Raw genomic sequence first — 26,894 nt, forward strand, 5'->3', positions numbered from 1 at the left:
AGTTTACCCATACTTCTATGTACTTATTTGCCAAATATTATTTAATCCCCACATAGTTCACACCACCTTTGTATTGTCTGTGGAGGTTCTCAGTCATCCAGGTCATGGTGAATTCTTGTCAAAATCTTCTTTTCTTAGGAACTGGACTTGAATTTCTTCACTTGAAGATGTTTCACCCCTCATCTGAGAGGCTTCTTCAGTTTTCAGAATGGAAAAACCCTCTTGGATAAGTGAGGAAATTCAAGTCCAGTTGCTGAGACAATATAATTTCGACAAGAATTCCCCCTTGTCTTAATACAAAACATTTTATTTCTTGTTTCACATTTTCCTCAATCCAGAACATTGTATGTGATCGAAAAAAAATAGATTTTTGTGATTTTGTGATTTTTTTTTTTTGCCATTTTTGCCATAATTAAAAATACGTAGTTTTGCTGTCATACATAGTGCACTGCAAAAATGCAAGCAAATAAATAAAAAGAAAATGATAGTAATTGCAAGGTGTAATTGAAATGTACTTAGGTGAACTGTTACTCATGGGGCATGATAATGAATGACCTAAGAACACAAATGGCAAACTCAGAATATTATGTTCTTGAAATGGGTTAAACAACATTTATAAAGAAATGCAGTTGCAGATAAGAAAAGGTAAGATGAGCAGACGTGGAGAATGGACTCATTTTTGTAGCTACAATTCAATCGTCCATAATGGAGAAGACTCTGAGGTCAGGTAAGGTCAGTTTGCTTCAGCTTCCAGCTATCTCTTCTATATCACTCTATTCTACTATCCTGTAGTTGACCTTTGCTGAAGAAATTCTCATCTACATTTCACTACACATCTTCCAGTGACACTCCTGTCAAGGCACAGCTCTCCCCCGTTCCATCCGAATTCCATACTCTGCTCCCTCTGTGTTCATTTTCCATATTCTTTTCTATTTTTTTCTATTCTACTCTCCGTTTAGACCCTGTACTCCAGCTTTGAAAAGACACACCCATCTCATTCGCATGCTCATCACCGATTGGCCGTGGAGCTGCCAGAAAGAATGTGAGCAGGCATGCAGCACGTTGTGTGTGTGTGTGTGTGTGTGTGTGTGTGTGTGTGTGTGTGTGTGTGTGTGTGTGTGTGTGTGTGTGTGTGTGTGTGTGTGTGTGTGTGTGTGTGTGTGTGTGTGTGTGTAAGAGAGAGAGAGGGAGAGAGAGATTGACCGTGCAAAGGAAAAATACTCTGCTTTTGTTGTACTGAGAACTGTAGTGTATTTCATTTCTGTCTCAACACACGCACATGCACACAAACACACCCATGCTACAAACACACACACACACACACACACACACACACACACACACACACACACACACACACACACACACACGCATGCACGCATCATAACCACTATAGCGCCCTTCGCTAAAACTCAAAAATGCAGTTCAAGTCAAGCCAAATACAGCCAACCACTGCAGCCACACATCACCACATAAAACCAAATACAGTAGGATCACTGCCATGACTTTAAATCTGTGGCTCTATTGCAGTTGAATTTCTCACAGCCCAGAAATCTCATGCAGTTTTATAACGTCTCACTCAATGCCTTCTTTTGGTTGAGTTAGCACAATGAATAGTAGGCAATGGTGTCAGTAGCCCATCTTCTATGACCTTGTTTTCATTCTTGCTGTCATTTATTCATTCATATGCTTCAGCTAGGATACTATTTACTTTGGTCTAAACGCAAGACAACGATCAAACACTATTATTGTTTTCTAAATGGAGTTCACTTGAGTCTACCAGAAAATGAACATCTTCAATAATGCTGTGATAGAAAGGATATATGGCAGTGATAATATATCTTAAGTGCATTTGAAAGCTATTGCCCGTGATGAAGTTGGTGGTCTGCAAGTTCCTTATTTTTTAGGTATTTTGTCAGTTATGAAATGAAATTCATAGTATAGATATTTGGTAAGTTAGGAGGCCCAGGGTGTTGTGATAAGTTTTCCACCTGGCTGCCATCAGCCCAACACCTGGCTATTGCCAATACATTTCTGTGCGCTTTGAGCCGGGTGACATTGATGTGTGCTGAAATCTTTCAGCACATCTTTATTTGTGTAGGAATCAGAAAGAAGTTGCCAAACAGATATTATGTGCCATTGACTTAAAAGAGATCAAGGAAATCAGAACTCATGCTTACCTGAAAGTATATAGTTAATCATTAGAAATTCTGAAGGGAGATGTGTGGGGGAAAAAAATGAAAACATGTACAAATAGGGTAAAAGTAATCTGGAAATCCTGAAGCAGCAAGATGTTGGTAAGCAGTTCAATGAAAAGGTCTGATAGTATCAGTCACAAAACTTTTTTTTTTAACATCCCATTATTAGAATCATATTCTAAAGGTCAGAATTAGGGAATCCAAGAGCTGCGCTCACAACTCTGTCAACACCATATTTAATAAAAGTAGAACTGAACTCCTCGTCAACACGCTTGGGGAAACACCGTTTTGTGTTGACTTGTGATTTTCCGAAGCCAATTGTGAAACATATCCCTATTCACCATATTGTATCCCTAGTTGTGAACATTTTGCTGAGGCTTAGGCTGAACTGACATCTGTCTGACTACTGTAGGTACCGATGTCTTTGTGGTGATTATGATCTGACAGCCAGGAACTGTCATTTACAGATACATCCGCCTTTTGCAAAGGTCAGTAGCGATGCAGAAAATACAAAGGGAAGTCGATCTGACATGAGAAAGTATTTCCTGCAGCCTGGTGTCAGCGTTTTAGTCCCAATGCCTTTGAAATACTCGGCCAATACTTGGACATCTCCAGTATCTCAATATATTTAAGTCCAAACATAAGCATTGGCTTTGTGGTTTGTTTTCATTATTTTACCTTTTTCTTCTTTCTTTTTTTTCTGCTTTCTCAAAATACTCCATTATTTGTGGCTATTTATGATTTAGTTTGTTTGTGGCAGCATAAATCTCCAGTGCGTGCATCGAGGCCAGCATCTAATAAGAACCAGAAGAAACGGAACCATAATCACAAACGCTCAAATCCAGATAATGACTTGTTGAGAAAATAATATTTTTTCCGTTGGCTGCTGCATGATGTTCTGATGAGTTTATGATTGGTTCACCCCACGTAGTAATATTTGCTCGCAAATCATTCACCCCAGGCCGTGCTCCAGTTCAAGCTTTTCCTCGTCACTTGGTTTATTTACTGTAATGCTGAGGTAAAGGAGACGATTCCTCTTAGCAGCACTACTTCTGCTGGCTGACCCACAGCTGACTAGGAACCTCCAGTTACTCAGTTACCCAGCCAGAGTACTCGAATACAGTATCGAACTCTTGGTTGAATATCCAACTGCTATCCTACACTCACAGGATAGCTACACTTGGACTTAAAATCTATTGGAAACCTTTTACATCAAAATAATAATAATAAAAATAATAATTCCAGTGCTATATGAAAGTCAAAGAGAGGACAGGGGAATCTTATTTACTTATTTATTTATTTCAAGCAGGTTTATTTAACAAATGTATGTTACACTTGATAGGACTCAGTCTTTGTAATATGTATCTCCTTTATAATCAGCAGAGCTCCATGTACTTTTTATAAGTACTTTCACCTGCACTGTTAGTGAGAAAAACATACCATATAAAATAATAGGGGTTTCACTTTTGATACATTAAGTGCTTTTGGCTGATGGTACTTTTGCATGTTTCTGTTTCGAAATGATACTCTTAACAGGGTATTTCAACATTTACCAAAGTAGTGGATGGCGGTATTTCCAGCAGGTAGCTATAATTGTGAATATCCTCCCGGCGCCGATCTTCACATGCAGACTGGCGCTGGTGACTGTTTTTTTCTTCTGCATATTAAAAGATAAGGCTGCAAAAGAAGACGAGAAGGATGTGTTAAGACTGAACTCTGCTTAATTACAGGCATAACAGAGCCACTCTCTGCATTTATAATTGCCCCTCAAGTCTGTCTTTTCCAACTCCTTCTCCTTGTGGTTTACGTCCACGCCCCTTCCCCCCCTCTAATGACACACCGCTGAAATGAGCTGTAAAAATGGTCAACTGCTTTCTAACACCCTCCTCGACGTGATTCTTTTCCCACCTTAGAGGGAAGTAAAGTAATGACAGACCCAGACTTCTGTTCACTGTGGCAGCAGCTGCTCCAGCATCAACAATGTCACACCGAAGGCCCATTAACTCCCTCCTAATAATAACAATAACGCCTTCCTTTCCCAACGCTTGGTTTATGTAAAACTGTGCTCTAAAGTGGTTGCTATATCCGGCAATTAAATATCTAGAACTTTCTGTTAGTACCTGGATGTAATAAGATAACGGAATGACACACAGCCCTTTTTTTAGTTTGAATGTCAATTTATTTCATGGTATCACAAAAAATCAGATTTAAAATTTTTAATTTCTTTTTTTTTTTTTTCAACAAAATTTGTGCAAAATTGGCTCGCCCTTTTATGCTCCAACTATCTGACCAGCAGGCATGTATAATGAACATCGAGAACGGCGGGTCAGATGTGACTGATCAGCCCCAATGGATGCCAGTGCTGTCTGATTAGATGGAAAAGCCTCCGCTGATTCTTTCCACAAAACCTCTACTTGTCTACAAATGGGCCCCCAGGGTCAATGGTGAACAAACACCCGCAGTTTTAAGCAACTGCAACCCTAAAGACATGTGTTGACTGTTATTTCTCTTACCTTTCCATTCAGTTTCTCTGTCAACTCTATTTTCAGCAAGTAATAAATCAGTCAACCATGCCTTGATCATTGTGGCGTCTAAGACAGGATTCGACTGGACATGAGCGGCTTGTCTCAGGTTCCTCTTATCATATAGATTGAACATAGTTGTGTGACTGACAAGTAGAACGAGACTCATTTGCTCGGGAATTTTTGGGAAGCTTCGCTTAAATACACGCAAATTACTTGAGATTGTTAAACTAACAGATTCCACCAAGTGATGGCTGATCTATGAGAGCCTGTGGCGTAATTTCTGAATTCAAAATGATTATGCTGGATCCAGTCCTCCTTTGAGCTCCTTCACAGCAGAGTCAGAGCCTTGTGTCTCATCTGAAATCCATTTCCAGGGTTATGTGCCTCTGGGTTCTGTCACAGGGATCAGTCAACAAAGGCTCTGGATTTCAAACTGACAAAGTTCTCTCACAGGTATTTACCTAAAGTAACAACTTATGTGGTTTAACGTGTCCACTCATGAGAGGACAGTTTATCAAGCAGATTAAGCAGGAAGAGAACCCCCGGTACCCTCAACACGATTGTGAATATGAGGTTAGAAATCTAACTTTTTGAGCGAAATCAACTGTTGTGCCGGACTAAACGTAGAGTCGGTGATAGGGAAAGAACTGAATATCTCATCTTTCAGAAAACCTTATGAAAGTAATTCTCAATCTTTGCTGATTATGAGATACGTTTTTGTTGGCATTTGGTAGTCGTAAAATAATATGAATTCACAGAAAACATGTTCACACTTAAGAAATGATTAAATGTATATGTATAGCTCAGCTTAATGTGTTGATTTATACAACAATGACAGAACCTTTGCTGTCCTGCTGGTAACAAATAGCACAAAACACCAAGGAAAAGAACAATACAAAAGCTGCCACTGCTGAAGCTAATGTTAGAGATAAATTTAGAGCATAATTGTTTCAATTATGAACCCTTCCCTTTTTCCCCTTCTGTCCTGGCACCTCTCCCACAAAATCCCAATTTCAGCCACAATTCTCCATGGAGGAGTTTCCTGCATGGAGAAATGTTTATTTTTGGGTTGCTCAGTTTAAATATGACCTATATTCCCTAATGGAGCAAAGTTAAAAGGAGAGTCTCGAGTTTATTTAAAGAGAGATCGTTCCAACATGTAGTGAGACAAGGCAGCTCTGTCAGTACAAGTGCATTGTTTCCATGTGCGTTTTGTTTATGAATGAGCGAGAGTTCACTTGCGCATGAAAGATCAAGTGTCTGCAAGACCAGACTCCATGCACATAATACACACCTGGTTGGGCAATGCTTTATAATGTTGCATCTTTACAGGAGCCTTTGGGTTTTCTTAGCAGAGGTATGTTCATCCACTCATCACTATCACTTGATTCCATCACTGTTTTTTTTTTTGCTTTCTTTTCCAGCAGGTTTCACTGATGTTCTGCCATGGAAAATCAACCTAAACCTGTAGATCTGGGCAATATATTAATGAATGTTAAATGTCCTCTAACCATGACATTCTATTGGTTTCACAGTCACAGGAGAAAAAGTAATGACTAACTTGAAACAATTACTCACTATGGAAAATCTGTAAAAAATGGAAAACAAAAATACAAGAAAATGTCTTTAAATTAGCAAAAAAAGAAATGCCCAGTTAAGAGCATAGATTGACCCAAAAAGGGCCAAAAACTGCAGTTAGCAAGACACAGCAAATATCACATCCCCTGGCATTAGTGCCTTGAAATCATCATAATACCTCCTGATTAACTGTGGCGATTTTAAAAATTATTCATGGTTTACAGTCGCATTATAATGTCAAAATATCTTCCTGTACCATATTCCTTTCTTATTTTCCCACCATCTGTCTGTGTGTTCGCTAAGTCCGATGGGTTAATATGACAGCTGCATTTGTCCCAGACTTCCAGCACAGACACTCTTGCCCCACCTCAAGCAGTCGCACAAACACAGACACCCTCTGATATTGCTATCGCGTGTGTGTGTTTGTGCCCGGAAAATTAACTTTATGAAGTTTTTTTTTAAGAAAATTTCACAAGTTAAACAATGTCAGATGTGACTCATTTGACTCACACTAACAAATTGTCCTGTACAAACTCAGAGACTTTTGTTCTGTATTTCAAAATCATCAGACAAATAACCAAACTATTCTCACAAACAATTTTCGATAATGGGTTATTTCATTTCCATGTTGTTGTACTGAGAACAGAGAAAAAGATGCAAGACTAGAATTTTTATTGTGAGCATATTTTACTTTTGAAAATTGTTATTTACATGCAGACAGTGAAGTTTACATTAGCGTGGAGGTTGTTTTTCTTTGTATATTATAAATCTATGCACTTTACTTTTTATAGTAGACTATAACACCACTAATGGGAAAAAAAAAACCTTTTAAAAATTACATATATATCAAAATGTGTTTAACACCAACATAGCTTACTTATTGTTGCCTTCTTAAAATAATTGCCCAAGTTATGTTTTCAAGTTTTTCAGAAAGCAGAAATGGCTCAACATATGACTCAACATATGGCTCAGAAAACTGAGCCATATGTTGAGTAAGGAGTTGATTTAGGCAAAAAAGAGGTATATCAAAAAATGGCTTTTCGGCTTTAAGGCAATTACTTTAAGAAGGTGACAATATGGTGGCAAAATCCCCACTTGTGACACAGCTTCTCTGTTAGTTTTGTTTAGAATTATTAATTGCCCCATTGCTTCCAAATTACATGTATACTCACATATTTAGTCTGAAGTGTTGTCACTGATATTTTTTCTATTGCTCTTTAAGAGGCTAATATAAGAGTTGACTCTTGTTTGGACTCCTGGATTGAGAGATGTGCCATGGGTAAAAGTTCATCATTGGGTGAGCCATGAACACACCGAACATGGAATATTTTGATAAATGTTTGATCAGGTCAGTCTGTTCTTGGCTGAGACTCACCAGACATGATTCTGATTGGCTTGTAGAAATAAATAGCCATCCCTTTTCATCTATAATGGAATGATAATGCGTCAAACCGGCTTTTGCTTCACTGGTGGTACAGCGCAGACACAGCATGGAGCCATTTGGGTTTTGATTGTGTATGGCCTCTTGAAACTTTATTGATTCAATGAAGTTACTTTGCATACATGTACTGTATTGATAATCTAATAAAGGGCATACTTAGTTTTATCAATGGAAAACATTTGGCTGCTCTTTCCTAAGTGCAAAAAGGGAACACTAATGGAGGCTAATAACTTTCATAAATCTGGGGGAACCGCAGGGTTCACTTGTCAATGCCACCAACTTGACTGAGTGACCATATTTCCTTCCCAGTTCAAAACAAATGATGTCGGCCCTGTATTTATTATCACAGCAGTGTCTTTGTTATAGCTACTGAACTGATTGATGCTTCATGCTGTGTTTGTACATGAGCTTACATTTGTTTCCTGGAATGAAACATGAAAATCATGTTTTAATTAAAATCAGGAGATTCCTGTTACTGTGTCAACCAGTCCATGCTTTTGTGTGTGACTACTTTTGATCTGCATTGTGCTTGTTTGGTGGGGATGACTCATATCGTGTGTGAATGTGTATTGAAGCAGTGCAAGCACCGTGCTGTCCCAGGCTTCCAGAACACCGTGTCAGCCCGGTGACTCATTCATCCAGACTGAGGATGAATCTATCTGTTCTGTTTCCTATTGACTGGCCCTTCATGCCATTAGCGCTGTTCCTGTGTCAGCCTAGGGTTTGATATTATTTCTATCCTAGGTTAAACGAATCCATGTAAACATAGGATTCATCGGATGTGCAAATGCTAAATCAAGACGTTGATATTGATCTTTCGTCCAGATCATGGCTTTATAGACGTTTGTGCAGCAAACGTGCCAGCTGGGCATGCAATGGAAAAGTATGGACTGTTTTCCTCACCTGAGGACCTGTTCTTAATTAAACAAATATCTTTAAAAACCTCTACACGAAACAAACAAAGCGTGTCTTTCTTTTCACTAAATTGACATTGCAACCGTTTAGCAGTGTGGAAAATGTATGTCTGATAGGACTCCTGATTTTATTATAAGGAGAGTGATGTGCATCGACATAGAAAAACTGACAACTGTTTTAAGGCAGTTAAATCTAGTGCAGTGACACTCAAAATGAGTTTAAAAGAAATGCATGCAGCCAACCAAGAAAGCCCACCAGATCAACCTCCAAATCTGAAATCCCTTCACGTTACCATCCTCTGACTTTGAAAACTGTGTAGCTTCGGTTGCAACGCAGGCGAGAGCACCTGCAGAGCAGCTGCTGGAACTTGTCAACTGGAGATGAGAATAATTTACGCCTAAGGGGCAGTAAATAACAAAGCCGGGTAAATAAAAAGCAGAAACGGTCTCGATCCAGGAGGTTGTTGTTGGTTCAATCTCCAGACAGCAACATGATCAATTTGCATGGACATGATCTTGCTCATTCCTAAGGTCCCCTTACTTACATAAATATCAAAATATTCAGGGGCAAGTTTTTCACTGTCTACATATTATGAAACATCTGCTTCTGCATCACGCAACACATGGCAGACATGCAACATGATATACATTTTTTTCTGACCACTGGATAAAGTGGAATGGTTTCATTTTCCCCAAGCTCCTGACTGCAGCCACACTTAACCAAACTCACTGATTTCCACTTTATATATTGTTAGTGGAAGTGGAAATTCTTGGTCATTTTTTATCTGTCTCTACGGACTAACATCTTGTTTTATGGTGATTCTTTTTGATTTGTTTTCTTTTTGATTTTTAGGCAGTACTTGTGTCTGTGCTGGCTTTAAAAGGTGACTTACCCAAACCCAGCGACAACTTATACAGGGATATTCTGGACTGAAAAGAGATCAAGTGGATTAGCAAATATAAATGAACAATTAAGAATTCTCAATGACAATAACAAATGTCTTGACAGGACAATGCTCTTACTTTCTCTTCTATGCTGATTGTAAAATAACATACAGACATTTAAGGATGTAAATGGCCAATGATATAATATCACACTATGAGGATTTTTGGTATGTTTGGATCAAGATAACGTCTGTCCCCGTGTCCCTCCTCATGTGTTCCAGCCTTTCGCCGGTGACCAGATGGACGATTTCAGCAGCGAATTATTCAGCAGTTTCTTCGAAGACCACATATTAGAGCGACCCCTGCTGGCAGACAGATCTTCACTCTTACACATGGATATCGACAGCAGCCCAGGTTACTGCTTTTTTCAATTTGAAAAAATGATCACAAAAGAGGTATTACTATATTCAGGATCTTCTTTGGTCAGTGGTACCCATTGCAAGAAGAGAACACCTTCACAAGAAAGAGAGAATATTTATCACTGGCCTAGAATATAAACACAATGGTGGGTCAGTGCCTTCAATAATAATCTTTCCTCTTGCTTGTTGCCAAATGTTGGCTTTTGGAAGTTAACTTTTAAAGGCTTTACATCCAAAAAGATACTCAGTTTTTCTCTCCGCACTCAATCTTAGCTCTCTCAGCTCCTGGGATAACGCCTGCGCATTAGCCAGTTGCACAACTTCTCTGCCAAAATCTGGGCAGAAATGAATGCCAATCCTATTATTCGGTTAGATTTCAAAGTCAGAGCAGCACGGGGACCTGGCCGTATCGAGTTTTCTCTTAAACCACTGACAACTTTGGCTGCTCTCTCACAGCAGAGGTTGACTTCTGTGATTCAAGGAGCCGGCTTTAGCTCTGGCTTCCAAAAATCTTAGTGTTTTCCCAGCAGGAAACTCGCTGCACTTCTGCTGCCCCCTCATGTAGCAGGTGCTCTTGACTGCAAAGACAGGACAAGTTACTGGTTAAGGTTGCACTTGGCGGAGCGTCCAAGGGGTTCTCAATTTCAAACAGTGGCTTCAAGGATCCCTGCTCAGACTTACTGTAGGGTTAGTCTGTCTTAGACGGTCACAAAGGTCATCTGGCAAAACTGTAAAAACTTAACTATTGAAAACAAACCTTGCAAAGTGCTTTTACAGACATAGAAAAAAAAAAAAACAGGACAGACAGGAAGACAAACAGACTGCCAGGCATCCTGGCCAATCAGAAGCTGGTGGAGATCAAGAAAAACAAGAGATAAAGTTCAAAGTAAAACACCCGAAGAATGTGTTTATGAACTGATGGTGGAAAAAGATGGCATTGCATTTGAACAAACAAATACAATGAAAAAGAAACAAATGAATAATACAATATCAAGCACATAAAAAACACATCTTTGAAAATAACTTGATAGATGTACGGTAATTAAAAATAAATTACTCACTCAGTGAGCCTTATCTCCTCTACGTTTCTCTCTCTTTACTTCCTGCCTGTGGTTACCATGGTATCAGCCAAGAGCCCTTCAATGCAATCAGATGGTTGTGATCTGCAACTGTAATTTCATGTAAGGTATTTTGAAAGATGCAAAATGATGATACACGGATACCCTTTGTTGAGGTTACGCTTCTAAAAAAATAAATTATTAGGCCCACTGACGTACACTTTGCTTATTATACATCTGTCATGCCTCGAAGCGCCGCAGTCACACTTTGCCAGCTAACTTTAAACACAACACACCCAGTATTATATATAGAGTTTGCCCATTTAGTTCAGTCTGGTAAATTGACTGTATTGCTTCTAAAATTGGTTTTTCATCCGAAATAGGACTTTTTACTGACATAAAGCAAAAAGGTTCACCAAGATAGTTTCCACAATTACTGAGATACAGTATTTAGCATTTGAACTGAGAATATTTGTAAGGGTTGCCTGCCTCCAAAACCTCCTCTGGGTCAAATGCTTGTAGATAAATATAAAGCCCCAACAATTTAAGGTCAAACAATATCATGTCAAAATAAAGTGTCTCGATGTCTCATTTCATTTCCACTTTAAATCTCTAAAAATGACTGAATCTATTAAACACATTCTATATGCCTCTCCCCCAAAGTTTCTTCTGGCTATATTCAGACCCAGACAGTGTTCAATATAGTTATTGAGCTTTTATATCATAATTAATAATTATTAATTTGTCTGAAAATAGCAAATTCTTCACTTTGACCAGCCCAAACCAGCTAATATTAATATTTAGCTGGGCTCACAGTTTTTCATTTTTTATTCTCAATTTAAGCAACAAAAAAAAGCCAAAGGTCCAGAAAAATACAATGTTTGACCCCCAGCTTAAAATGTCTAAGTGAATAAAAAAAACCTTGGTTATTATCTGACTGTGGTTTAGAAGTGGGATTAAAAAATGAAGGGATGATGCATTAACAGAAGAGCTTTAGAGTACTTTGAATGTCATCAAATGAGGTCTTTCCGTGTTTTGGATTAATAGAAAATGATTTTTACAATCTCCTGCTCAAAAGTAAATATTCCAACTTTAAAGGAAACCATTAATTTGCAGATATTTAAACAAAAACATATCACATATGGCAAGGAGGGGGGAAAAGGGGAAAAAGCCTGAGGAAAAGCAACAGAGGCAATGCAGTGCAATGTAATGAATGTGCACAATAGAAACCTGGGTGACTGCAAATTAGAGCCCAGGACACAGGATTTCACATTTCTAAACAGATGACATGAGAAAAAAAAGAATGGGATCAGGAGAAATTACCAGGTGCAGTGATAAGACCATCTGAAACACTATTGCCATGGAGACCTGGGCAGAGGACAGGTAGTCAGCACTCATAACAAAAGCCCAAGGAAACCATCGTCTTATGCGTGTGCTTTGTCACTCGTAATAGACAGCTGTTTTCCCCAGCTAATGCTGGCATAAAGAAGTAAAAGGGATTGTGAGATTTGATATCAGGGATGGGGTTTAAAATGGCCCAAAGTGTCTCGTCTTTTGCAAAAATTTGTCTTCAAGTTTACTAATTTCCTTTATCAGTGTCAATGTTTTTTGGCAGTTGTAAAAGATTGATTACCAAATATATCTGCTTGGATAAATATAAAAAAAGTCCCTTATGTGATTTTTTTTTGTTGAAGCTCTACACATTAAGAACAAAAAGATGATACAATTAATAAATAGACAAAAGGGTCATTATGAAAAAAACAAAAAACAAAGCAAAGCCGATTCCCAGTTCCCACTTATGTCCACCACGGTTTACTGCAAAGCTCAGGGATGGATGAATCTCCCCCTCATAATAGTCATAAATTCAATACTCTCAGTGTGAGAGAGCCCTCTTCCTTCTCTTTCGTATACCGCATGCATCCGAAAAAGAAAAACAATTTCCATAACGACATTTAATAACTGCACCTTAAAACATTAAAAAATACCACTTCTTCACAGATCTTTTCATTCAGCTCCGCAGGCCTGGCTGCCCCCCCATCCATTCCCAAATCCAGCATTTTCTTTGGTATCAGGTTAATTAAAACCAGTTATCTTGTGCGGCGAGGATTTTAAATCCCTCGTCATAAAGCCACCCAATTTAACGACCAACAGATGTACTGTTTATTTTGTTTAGAAGATGTGCAAAAAGAAAAAAATATTTCCTTGGTGTTTCTTAATTCTCCTAGATATTCAAGCAGAACACAGTTATTCACTGAGCGAAGACTCTGCGCCCCAGAGCCCAGCCCTGTCAATCAAAATGGACCAAGATTCTGGTAGGTCGTAAATGGTCTTATTTTCACCTTCCCTTTTCTGTTTTTTTTCTGTGCAAGCCAAGACTAAACTGGTGTTTAGTCCCGCTGCCAATCTAATATTACTTTATCTGCTTGGCTTAGACAAGTTTCTGGTTCATTCATTGTAGGGGGTCAGAACCTGCAAAGTGTAAGGGCCTCTGCAATAACATCCAATCTGACTGGCTGATGTAGGAGGTGCCACTGCAGAGTGAATCACTGTATATTTCAGATCCAGCCTAGCTTGTCTTTCTCTCATTTCTGACTCATCTACCGTATTATCCCTTCCTGTCGTCGTTCTCCCTGAGTCTCTGTCTCTCTCTTCGCCTGTCTGGCTGTGTGCTCCTCTGAGCTCCGTTTGTCCTGGGGATCCTTCTGTCTGAGCTGCAGGATCCCAGTCGGAGCAGTTTTCCCCCAGCTAAGCCCTGCCCACCTAACAGACACACACACACACACACACTCTCACACTACGCTATGACAAGCATATGGTTTGGAGTCTGCAGCTTTAGCCAAAGCCAGCGGAAACTCTCTTGCTCAATTCTTTCAGGTTATCTCTCTCTCTCTCTCTCGCTCTCTCTCTCTCTCTCTCTCTCTCTCTCTCTCTCTCTCTCTCTCTCTCTCGCTCTCTCTCTCTCTGTTTTGATCACTTTTTCTCTTTCTTTGTCCTCACTATCTTGCCCTCTCTCTGACTCTCTCCGGCTCCTTCACTCTCTCTATCCCTTAATCCAATTAAATCCACTTTGAAGGTACGAATATCACATTACTTGCCTTGCCAAAATACCGCAAGGAGCAGAATGACTTTAGCTTGCATTAAAAAGCAGTTTATCTAGTGCATTACCAGTATTTCTGTGTTGATCGGGGGTATTTCTCGACATCAGTGCTTTTCGGAGTTAATAAAGTGGATGTCAGTTATATTGTCTGCTGGAGTTTCATAGCTGTCATCCCAAGCTCGCATATGGCATACTTACCTCATACCTCAGCCTCCACCTTGTCACAGACACACAAAAAATATGCATCATGTTTGAATCTATCTTAGCGTGTGTGATCTTTTACTTGATCTCAAACGCATTGAAAGTTCAACCTTTTGTTTGTTTTCATCTTAATTACCGTTGGATATACAATACTTTCTGTTATGTACGATCCGCATCTGCATTTGTTGCTCTCTGATGCCCCGCTCGAGTGCTGCTGCGCTCTCCCAGCTTGGAGATGGATTGCTGCGCGGTGGCCCGATAGCTGCTCGCAGATTCTGCTGTCAGGATTTGTTTGACTGTCCTCCCAAAAATATTTTGTCACACAGATGGACTGTTGGCTGCCATTGTGGCATTTGGAAGTAATTGCAAGAGAGTTATGCTGGTGATAAGTTGATGGCATGCCAATGTTGGACAAGTATGCAATTGTTGCAGATTATTATTAATGAGATTTGGAAAAAAGGCAGGGTTTTTTGGGCTGGATAAGAGCACTGGAGATCATTGTGCACCTTTTCAAAGGCATTTTAAGCATTCAGAGAGAGCAACAGATGAAGAGAGTTCGGTAGGTGTTGCCTTACGATCTTAAACCGTAGCCCAAGTAAAAATATCGAGTGCATTAAACACCAGATGCCTTGATTGACCACCAGTCAGACTGAATGTTTGATTTGACATTGATCACGGTGTGTTTCCTTCTCTTGAGGCCGGAGAGTAGAATTATGTGACCATAAGAAAGTTGTGGTAGCCATTTGACAAGGAGGAAACACTTATCAGTTTGTTTTGGTCTCCTGGCCAGCGAAATAAGGCGAGGTCATAAACAGAAAAAAAAGATCGGTTTTCAGCCTGGATTGGAATGCATCAACAGAAATTGCCGGCTGATTGTGTAGTGGTAGAATATTCCAGAGAAACACTGCCAGTCGGTAATGGCTGGATCGCCAGAAGAGCTCTCACTGAATTGATTAAGTAACCAACCTTATTCAAAGGGAAGAGCATTGTGGAGCAACAAGGACAGACATGTATGAAAAATTAAGGAGTTATATGTAATAAGGAAAAATGAAATAGGGAAAAATATCAGTGCCAGTGCTATATGAAAAATATTCTCACACATTACGAGGGCACTCTCAGCTACACTTTGGGTCTGAAAAATGTCTTGCCTTCTTTGGTAAGCCAGAGAAACAGGCCTGACTTTAGTCTGTTTAAGATTCAATGCAGGAATGTTCAGATTCTGACTCTGGAAAAAAAAAAAAAAAGCTTTATTGGTTCATTTTTTTTTTTAATATTTGATGATGGTCACGAGGGACTCAAATATAAGAGGCGGTGAGTCTTATTAGTTGGAATTAAAGAGGGGAAAACAAAAAGCTGATGTGAATTTACCATTCAAATGCAAGAGAGTAGCATGCGATCTGTTATGGACGTCTGACAGGAACGTCTCCGCTTTTTACAGCTGGAAGGGAACACAGACTGCTAAAGGAAAATACATTTACTTGTTATCAGCACACTAGCGATACAAGATATTTCTGTGTGTGTTTGTGTGTGTGTGTGTGTGTGCGTGCGCGTGCGTGTGTGTGCGTGCACGTGCGTGTGTGTTTTGAAAAGACGGTTCAATAAAACCATAGGCAGTTGAGTACTGATCCCTGTGGAACTCTATGATTCACCTTGAAGCAGGGGGCTCCATGCAGGGGTTTACGCTCTGTTGCTCAGGTATAATTGGTACCAAGAAAATGTCCGTCCCTTGAGCACCGAGGGAACCCTAAAAATGCTATAAGAGGATGTTGTGTTTCAGAGTCCTCAAGACAGAACTTAAATCAAAAAGCAACAAGACAGATGAAATGTCAGTCTTTACCATGGATACTGTGTCTGGGCCGAAAACTGGACTCGGAAAAATTCGATATTGCTCAATATGTGGGGTGGGATGTTGATGAGAAACCACCCTTCTAACAGCCTTGATGTGAAAGTGAGATCTGAGATCATCTTAAAGTTATTTAGACTTTGTGAATCAAGTCTGGTTCATAATGTTTTGTTGCCGTGCGGAGTCATGGTCACATTAAACCATTTTGGGGTCCTCTTGCCTCCAAAATGTTGTGACATAAATCACAACCAGGGATAGAGGTTTCTTTATATTTTGCCCACAGACCAAGAAACAAACCAGTTCTCAAACTGTGTACTCAATGTGGTATCATGAGAAAACACCAGCAGCGACTCTGCTGATCAAAGCAAGATAGTCCTGGATCTATTCCTGCCTCTTGTGATGAAGAGTTCAAACATGTTGTGAAACCAGTCACATTAATCCTGCTGACATCGACAAAATGAACAGCATCATCAACGTTTTTTTTTTTTTTTTTTCCGCATGGAGTTTGTTTGTTTTTTGTGTGCTGACCACACAGATCCACATATTATTGATACTTCAGACAAAGTTCTTTAACTTTCTGGCTTCCCTTTCTCCATCATCTCTCTTTTGGCGCTTGGTCTTTTAATGTCGCTGCTGTTTTTCAGCCAAAGACAAGCTGTGTATTTTACGGCAGCTCCCACCGTGCTTTTCCGACTATTGTTTTAATACAGCTGCTGTCTCACTGAGATCAAACGCAGTCCCTGCGTCTCCTTTGTTAACCCCCCAGGATGACCACCTCCAGCCTTTTTAAATATTAAACGGCGCTCTGTGACAGGATGTCTTACCTGCCGATGCAACAAATTCCTTACCTGCATGGCGCCACACATGCACACATCGTATCTTTTGTCGAGACAAAAATGATAATAAACGGTGACTTTGGCATTCAAAATAAATTCTGACTGTCATGGGCACTGCTCGGGGTGACACTTATAGCACAACATCATGAACTTACTTGAGTGCTCATGATCAAAAGTGATTTTTCATCATATGACAATTGAAAAAGTGCCCATTGATTCACTTAAGTAACACTCATATTGTCTCATGTTGGGTCTTAATTGAAATGGAAACAATCATCTCCACTTCCCAGAGGCTTCCTGGATTCATATCAAATGTCTTGTACGCTGAAAAAGCCACAAAGGAAACTATTCTATTCCTGTTCCTCTGCAAAACTTTCAAAAGATGTGCTATCTACTCTTTTATGAACCTGCTCGAGTGACTAGAGATGAATAGTCTGTTATGCTGATCTATTCGCCCACAGTTCACAGCCTCTGTTATTCATTAGGAAGTGGTGGGGGCCTCCAATCAAGTGGTCTCCTAACACGGATGGGAGGCTTAACAAGGCTCTAGTGAGCAGCAGGGCAGGCCTCATTAGCGGAGGCGTCTTAGGGTCTCATTTCAGAGGGGAACAAGAGATTTTACAGAAGAGATCGAGGAGTCCCCCCGAAATTCAGATGTACTGTAGTTTGCGATTTCCTCAGAGTCTCAAAGCTAATGACGCGTCGGAGTGATTGGATTTCAAAAAATATAATTCGGCTTCAAAGCACCACGGCCTCCAGAGGAGCTTGTTTATTAACTTCCTTTTTTTATCTTATTATTCCAGAAGTGGTATTCTTGACCTGAGGAGATATATTTTTTGTTTGGCTGTCCATCCCTCACATCTGTTTGTCCCATTCTCATAAAATTCATTATCCTACATGAAAAATCAGGATGGCAAAGCAATCATTGATATGACAGCAACTTAATACCGCTAGCTATCTACTGCAGAGATGTCTTGAACTTTTCGCTGTCTCACAATACGTTTAACAGAATATACATGTTATTTGGACTGAGCAAAAATTTGGAACTACAGTGTAGGCTGTTGGAATTGAAATGCATGCAGTGTTTCATCTGTGTGAACCCAAGCTAAGGACTTGGTCTCATGAATATGATTATCTCAGATCTAAGCGCACAACTTGACTCAAACACCAATGTCTTGTGAGTTTACAGAGGCTAGACTGGTGAAAGTGTTTTAATGGGGCCATTTGGATGTGTTTTGGACATTTATCAGCAATTTCAGATCGGGAACTGACCCGCTTGCGACCAATAATTTTGCTTCACCTCTGAAATGTATCTACCTACTTATATTAGTGGTATATCATGACAATACCGGAATGGTTCACTTTCAGAAACCCAATTAATGTGAAGTCAGATGAAAATTTCTCAACTAATAGTTCTAATGAAGAGGGTTACAGCAGAGTTTTTCAGCCTAGTTAAACACTAACATCAGCCACCAATTAGCTCATTGCGCTCTGATGAGTGTTTGTAATTTGTCTGAATCAAATCTGTTGTTGCTGGTGCCTGCTGTAGTGATGGCTGAGCCCACAATCAAAAGCCACTTTTACTCCGGGGGCCCCAGCTTCCCCACCACCCAACCTCCCTCTCTCCACTTCCAACCAAACATACACACCTTGTAAAATTCTGAGCATTTTACCAGCACAATGTTGCCTGGAAACCAGGTGATTAAAATGGCGTTTGCTCATCAGAGCACACTTACACACAACAACACAGCAGTCAGCGTCTTGTTAAACTGCTGCTTTTTTCCACGCAGCACAGGAGCCTCTTGTGTGTGAGTGTCACAAGCATCAAATCTGCTCCTGTCCTGTGCTGATGAACAGAATCGACCACTCAGTCATGCTTCCATTGGGATATTTCCTTAAGAAGTCACATTGTGTTCTCGGGTTTGGAAGATAACATAAAATTAGTGTACGATGGATTACCTGTTGACTGATAGGTACCTTACATGTAACAAGATAGTCCAGGAAATGTACCTAAATGGCTAGACATGACTAGTCTCTGCGGTTGTTAACTGAAAATTTAGAATTAACCTCCTGAGAATTTTCTATAAGGTAGCCGAGAAGGAATGAGAAACCACGTGACCTTAAGTTCACTTGTTTGCATTAAATGGGATTTTTGTCTTTTGCAATGGAATTCTGTTAGCAACTCAAACGGTACATTTCAGTTCTTTCCAAATAAAGCATGAGTGCATCAAGCTGTGGGCCCTGAGCTGATTCTCAGTCTAAATTATTTGTTGAGTGGATTTTTACGGGCCTGGAAACCAAGAGGTAAAATCAAAGAAATTGGCATAAAGTATAACATATACCAAGCATAAGTAGGTTTCCTCTAATGTACAGTGAATGTACATTACAAGTGCCATAAATCCAGTCAACACTTTTCTGTAAGACCCTGCCTGCCTTTTTAAATATCACTCACAGCTTTCACCTCTGTTTTATAAAACTGTTAAAGGTTTAAGAAGCGTCAATTCCCATCCTGGTTCTTCACTCAGATTTGAGGAAGCTCCCTCAGAGCTGCCGAAAGCATGTTGTTCCTGCGGAATGCAGTTTCAAAGCCAGCTAATGAGAAATCCAAAGAAAAGGCCTAAATGAAGCTGGAAGAAAGACTAGCCACCTAGTCTTTTGGATTATGTAATGCTGTTGATTGTAAAGTTAGCCGAATAGTATGCCCGGTCAAAGCTGGAATTCACCAGATCTGGAGCACCGACACAGAAAAAACAGATGTTTCACGTTCTAACTTGAGTGAGTCTTTTCCGTGAAACATGATCAGGGGGACCCAATCCTGTCTCCTGGAGTTTCTTAAGGCCCTTTTATGTTTTTATTTTAATGTGAGAGGCTGATCCAGAGGTGCCCAGTTTTGGTTTTAAAGACTCAAATGTCTATGAATGAATGATTGGGAGGAATTCAAAATCGGTGCATTTGATTACCTGATAAGCTCATCAGCCTCACCCTTAACTACTTTGGCGACATCATGGTTGTTGCTCTCCAGTTGCAGTTAGTCACCTTGAATTTTAGTTTCTTTTTATGCCCACATTTGGGAAAAAGGCCCTGAGTCGGAAATGAATGATCTGAAATTGAGCGGGTGTGAATCAGAATAAAGGGCTACATTTTTACAAAAATGCTCAGTCACTTCACACTATCTATTAAATGGTCAGATGATGGATATTGTGTCAAATAAAAGTATCGCATTGGCATCAAGTCGCACCGTAGTAGTATAAGTGTAGAGTTTGTCACAGGTCTTTTCCAAAAGGCTGCCAGTGCTGGCGAGGAGGACCACATCCTCTGGAACAGCAAATTTCTCTGGATTGCTACTGACTAACTTTCCTGCAGCCCCTTATCCCTAAATTTCATTTAGCAGTCAGACTAAACAACAGAGTGCCCATGAGCTGCTCCTCGAAATATATCCACCTCGTGTGAACCTGTTCAGACTGTATTCTTACTTCATAGTTGGGACAGTGAATTATGTGTATTTTCTACTGCATTTAAAGTGAGCGGCTGTTTTTCCCAGAGGGATACTGAAGTCAAGCTGCTGGTTCAGCCCATCTTTTATTTCAGGGTAGATACACAGTCACAGGGGACAAATTATGCACCACAGTTGCCAGAGCACCATAGTCCAGCAGTCTGTAATAACCGGGCTTGTCAGGAAGTGCTCCAGTGTTTGGGGGAAACTCTCTCACAATGCGAGTCATGATCAACCATCTACTTCCCATAGGAAGACCTACAGCAAAGCCTGGGCCGATACAAACAAGTTGTTTTGCTAAGTTGCTTAGAAAGTTCCCTCAACTTTTCAAAACTGCCTCCCAGAAATATTTGGATTATATTTCAGTCAATAGCGAGGAGAAAATGTTTGAAATACATTTTGTATTTTGTTAGCTTTCTTATCAAGCACCCCAGCCTGATTACACTTGACCCAGTTTGTTTGATTGTTTGCGTACACTCTTTGGGCATATTCTAACAGAACTGTACTCTTACTGGAATGTGTAAACATTTTCTTCTTTGTCTGTTTAGGTCAAATGCTCTGTGCAAGTATATTTGAAAGGATGACATCACTCTTTTCTTAACCCTCCAAACCCTTTTTTGTGAGGAGATCTTTTGCCATCATGTTTTTTTCATGAATTCACTCTATTGTTCTCAAAGTCTTCGAAAAACTTTTAACAATTCGGGACTTTTGGATAACAGCAAAACGTAATAGTATTCTAGAGCGGCCTTAAAATCAACAATGCTGTAAATGGTCGGGAAAAAAAATTTGAAGAACTGTGTTATAAATGATCGGGAAATGATTTTAAAATCATCAGGACATTAAGAGAAATTACCTAAAAATCTTGTATGTGGTTCTTAATTTCAAAAAGATCCATCTTTCTCTTAGAGTTTGAATGGAGCTTCAGTCAGGACCTGTCAGCCATCCTGGTGAAACAGGAGGAGCCTGATGTGGGTCAAAGGTCAAATCCACAGCCGCTTGAAGGCCCACCTCTCATATTAAACCCAGCTCCTCCGCGCAGAGGATCGCCATGGAAACACACGGTTAGCATCCGTTGGGTGTGTCCCATGATAACAAAACACGGCGGATCGTCCGTTTGTCTAATATTAACGGTTATTATTTCTGCAGGAGCAGAGTCAAGATGATCTGAAGCCAGTAGCCATAAAAGATGAACCCAGAGAGCTTGGACAGTATCTCAGCCTGCCCAGCGGTACAGTGCCCCATGTCTATATAAACACTTTGTGACACCCATGTCAATTTTGGCTTGTAGATTATATCACATATTTTTAGGACACATTTAATTCAAAACCTGCATCACTATATCAAACTCCCAAACCAAAATGTACCTTCAGTTGAAACAAGCGGTGCTAAATTCACCATTTCTCTATTCTTCAGACGACGTTCTCCAGCTCCCACCAACCCCACCCAGCAGTAACCACGGTGACAGCGATGGCTCCCTGCCCCCCTCCTCCCCACACCTCCCTCTGCCCCCATCTTCTCCTCAGCCACAACAGAGGCTAGGAGGTCGCGCCTCGTCGTCCTCCTGTTCTTCCTCTTCTGCGGCCATCTCCTCCTCACCTCTCCTCACCGCGCCCCATGTCAGTACACACCTTTCCCCTTCGCTCCGTCGCCGTCAAGAAGTACGAGACACAAATTTACTCTAACCGTCTTAATTGTATGATCACTGTTCTAGTATTTTCAGTGAATTTCATTTTAAACAGTGGAAAACTAAAAATGGATAAAAAGTAATGAGTTAATCCCAAACCAGACCTTTTTTTCCATCACAAACAGTGAGTGAGTGTGTTTGTGTTCAAGTGCACTAGTGGTAGGGAGATAGAGTATATAGCTTTTTACTACTCACTAAGAGAAGGGCATCAATCTTGTAGTCTCACCGCAGGGATCATGGATAATAAATGGAATTAAAGATTTTATTTACTGCTTTCAGCGGGCCCTTCTGTGGTATTTATCAAAGCACGAACCGCTGGATTAATTCCCAAGAACAACAATCGACTGCAGGAGTTTTTTTTTTTTTTGTGTGTGTGTCACTGGTTGATGATGGCAGTGAATGTTGATTACATGCCTGTTTCACCGCACAGAAGTTACAGGGCTCAGGACCCCTCATACTGACAGAGGAGGAAAAGAGGACCCTGGTCGCTGAGGGCTACCCGGTACCCAACAAACTTCCTCTCACCAAGAGTGAAGAGAAGGCACTGAAGAGGGTCAGACGAAAGATCAAAAACAAGGTGAGGTGCAGGACAAGAAACTAAAATGAGTGGGTGGGTTCCTTTTCTGAGTGGGGTTTTTATATCTTACAGAAGAAGTCTGTATGTGGCTCTTGTATATATTTTTTAAACATTACATATAGGATGGTGATAATAATAATGATGATGATGACAACAACAACAACAAATTCCCTTTTTTCTCATACAAGTTCCTCCAGGACCAATGAAGTGTTTCTGATTCTTATCTGCTTTTGTTTTTATTATTACTAAATCGTTTGGACTATTTCATATTCTGGATTATACAGTGTTTTTTGTTGACTCTATTGCTTATTAATTGCCATTTGAATCTTTTATTTTCCTGAAACGGTATAACTGAAACAGTGACAGAAATCTACATTGCATGCATGGATTAATGATAATCTTTTTCTTTTCCTGTTTTACAAACTAGATCTCAGCCCAAGAGAGCCGGAGGAAGAAGAAAGAGTATGTGGAATGTCTGGAGAAAAAGTAAGACTTGGAGTCCTTGTCCCTGGTTTTCCATTGTAACCTCACAGTCCTCACAATTTTTATTCCAGTAACTGCACAACTGTGCATGAGTTGCCATTACCATTTAGACCCCAACCAGTGCGGTGAAATGAGAATTCAAGATCATGTTATAACTAATTATATGTGACATTAGAAATGAATCACTTGAAATTCACCAGAGTTCAACCATCAACATAACCCTGCCGTCAGTTGCATAGTAACCTGATACATATCTTCTAAATATTTTCTTTTTTTTTTTTGTTAGCAAATGAGAAGCTTTTTAAAATACTCAACTGTGCCCTAAACGGCCGGTTATTCTCAGCCGGTGAAGACAAAAAAAGCGTTTATAGCTGGTGTTTGCGGCCTGCCATTGGGAGTCTGTTGACTTTGGAAATGCCGGTGGAAGAGCATCGTCCTCTCATTCCGTCAGATCCCGACGGATAGTTTGTTAATTGTTAATTTGTTAAATTTGTTAATTTATTCATGAAATAAAAAGAAATTAGATGATGTGAAATATCTGATCATAGCTGGCACCTGCCAAGACAGAGGTCGACATCATATACTTGATATTGACTCACAAAAAACAACATCTTTTGAAGATGCAAATTTTGATTACCTCTCCTCTTAATGGCAACTGGTATTGGACTTTTGATTTTTTAATAGAATTTTTATTTAACAGTTCTTGCAACCTGTTCAACAGCACATTGTGTCGAGCGACAAGTTTTCCTTGCTGCTTTCAAACTGTTTTAGTGCTTTGAAAGCAGCCAGATCCACCTGTTGTTTCAGTCCACTCTCTCCAGGGGGCATTTACAACTGTAAAAGAACTACATATTGAAAATAAAGTTTTTTTTTTTAGTCTTCAGACAGAAATTTGACCCTCTCTCCCAGTGGTATTAAAGCGCAGGCCATTTTTTTTTACTCGCTTGCAGATGTGATTGTGATAAAAATCAAATATAATTGTAGGAGAGAGAACAAACTGACAGAAGGGAGAGAAAAGATGAAGTAGTGTAATGCTGGAGTGAACTTGGCAGAATATGTTGATTTAAGCGCCAGCTGTTTGTAGTGAAAGAGTTTCTCAGCTGGTTTGGAACTGACTTGGTAATGAGTGGCAGCGCGTCGACAGATCCCCGCCGGGTGTTTGAATGCTCAGGTCCATTTTGACTTATCCAGATGAAAAAAACAAACTCCATAGGCACCATTAATTGCCTCATCGTTTTCTGTATTATTAAGATAATAATAATTATCTGATTTTTCTGCGCATTTGTCCCTCTCGTAGCACTGCAGTAACCTGCTTTTAGAATTTGCCCGACAGAGAATTTTAAAGGAGGCTTCCTGCTACAGAGTCAATTTCATTTTCTTATTAGTACAGAACAATAGTTACTCCATTAAACTGAATCAACTCATCAGGCCGTATCAGAGGTAAAAAGAGGCTCTTAAAAAAAAAAACCAAATCCATTTCTTTCTATCCTCCTTGAGTCGGGGACATTAGGACCGGATTAGTGGGATCCCCCAGGGAGGAAACAGCATGATGGGATGTCTTTGAATGACCTGCGTTCAAAGCAAACATAGGAAGGGGATCAGGAGGATTAGACAAGACGAGCATGAGAGGTAGCGAGTATTTGATAATGGAGATAGCCGGGATTAGCCGGTCACTCAGGGGTAAAAGGCTAAGGAAGTGAAGGGAAGACATATGTGAGTGTCTCGCATCCTGTGTGTCATCTTTTCAGTACAATAGCACTGAAGGTGCTAAGAAAGCTTTGAGTCTATCTGCCATTAATCCTCTGGTAGCATTACAGTACAATAATAGTGGTCGTGTTATAATACTAATAATTTATGATTTATGTGATTGCAGTGAGTCAAATAGAAAGTGAATTTTTGATTCAATCTATTACATATTTAAATATTTCTATTTGTTAACATGAATGAGCCCTCATAGTTTTGGAAAGATGGATTATCCCCACCAGTAAATATTGACCAGTGACATGTCATCAAACATGGCTGCTATTTTCTTGTGTCCGACAACTTGTGGGAGAAAATGTGCGAATAAACTTGACATGAGCAAAGTTAGATAACACAGAAGAGAATGATCCAAATGTCTATCTCTGATCCATTGCAAAAATTATTGACATATAGTCCTTTATCACTTAAAAATACAAATCAAGGTACGGTCCACAGAGCTGAAAGGGGTTGGGCGATACTAGCGCGACAACGAAATCAGTGGGGGTAATTGATCGGTGTGAATTTCTGATCAGAGGAACAGTAAATATGTGTTTTATGTGTTGAAGGGTGGAGAGCTACACGTCAGAAAACAGTGACCTGTGGAGAAAAGTAGAAAACCTGGAAACTGCCAACAGGTGAGCATCTGCTGACATTCCCATATCTTGCTGAAACACCACTCCTTATGTGATGACATCATAACAAGGGGATTATTGATACAGTTATGGGTCAATAAACAATATGAGGTACATCACACTTAAGGTGTACATTTTTTTCCTTTTAAACCAGCAAACATTTTTGTCCACAACCAAGTATGTCCATCTATTTTCAGATCATTTTTAAATTCATGTGGACTGTTTTTTATATTATCTAAAATACCACAGAAATAGCCTTTGTTTCTCTCTATCGTTCAAAAGGCAGGGTTATTCTCTGTACAAAGATGCTGGAGCAATCAAGAATAAAGATAATCAAATAAATCAAAAGATTTTGGAAAGAATGCTGCACGATAAGACGTGAGCTGAAAGATGTATGTCCCAGCAGCCTCATTTTTTTCTTCAGCTGATCAGGGGTAGAAAAATTACTTAACATTGCTTTGGGAATGAGATTCTATTATGTTTTTGAATATTTTGGATTATCATTACGGATTTATGGGATTTAAAGCTGAGAATCATTGAGGGGAAAAAAAAACTCACAAATTTGAGAGATCATTGGATTTGATACATTAGATTTGATATTTGATCATGGTCTGATTCTCAAATTTTTCAGGCAGTGTTTTATCAAAATCTATATACTTAAAAAAGCCAGTGCCACTAATCCTCATAATTGAATTATCATCAAATTAAGTGTTTCTAAAAATCGGGTATTTGTTCTTTGTGACTCATGGATTTTCTGCTTCTGTCTCTATTACAAACGATATTGTAGATTTCTCAGCTTGATTGTGTAAATCATTTGATTTTTCTGTTTTCCTCACAAAATCATCACGTTCCCCTCGACTATTTCACTTCAGTTAGCTTTGTGTGACTTTAAAAAAAAAAAAAAAAAGAGCATTTGTCTTATCTCTATCTTGCAAATTAACTTGACAATTATACTATTGGCGCCATACAAAATTGTGATTCTTAAATGCAGCTGTGGTTCTTGACAGGAGGTACTGTATGTATTCCTGTAAGTACTTTGTGTGGATTGGAACCCTCTGAAGTCTGCAGTGCACTGAGAGACAAATGGGGACTTTATCTGCTCCGGAGCAGAGACTCTCCAAGTTCCGTGTCTCCCCTGTTATTATAACAATATGAAACCAATCTGCTATTATCCCGGAGTGTGGGGGCAGACTGGTGAGTGTGGGGGTAGACGGGTGGGTGTGGTGGGGCAGCGGCACAAAAGTCGAAGTGGGGTCCGTCTGCGTCAACTGCAGTCTGTCATTAAAGTTG

At 39.7% G+C, this 26,894-nt stretch overlaps 1 protein-coding gene across 2 annotated transcripts in view; it reads left to right on the forward strand.

The window, feature by feature from the left end:
• Positions 1–26,894, forward strand: part of creb3l1 (cAMP responsive element binding protein 3-like 1) — a 39,441-nt gene that overhangs the window by 7,328 nt on the left and 5,219 nt on the right. Inside the window, exons 2-9 of one of the 2 annotated variants that reach the window (XM_086148235.1) lie at positions 9,823–9,955; positions 13,244–13,330; positions 21,395–21,549; positions 21,635–21,716; positions 21,902–22,146; positions 22,603–22,749; positions 23,177–23,235; positions 25,539–25,607. In XM_086148235.1, coding sequence (XP_086004361.1) covers positions 9,823–9,955; positions 13,244–13,330; positions 21,395–21,549; positions 21,635–21,716; positions 21,902–22,146; positions 22,603–22,749; positions 23,177–23,235; positions 25,539–25,607 — 977 coding nt within the window. The remainder of the gene's footprint in view (positions 1–9,822; positions 9,956–13,243; positions 13,331–21,394; positions 21,550–21,634; positions 21,717–21,901; positions 22,147–22,602; positions 22,750–23,176; positions 23,236–25,538; positions 25,608–26,894) is intronic. The other variant, XM_086148236.1, reaches the window with a different exon arrangement.

The sequence above is a fragment of the Fistularia commersonii genome, chromosome 6 (assembly GCF_037954325.1).
Source record: "Fistularia commersonii isolate RoL2024-O1a breed Wild chromosome 6, RoL_Fcom_v1.0, whole genome shotgun sequence".
Lineage (NCBI taxonomy): Eukaryota > Metazoa > Chordata > Actinopteri > Syngnathiformes > Fistulariidae > Fistularia > Fistularia commersonii.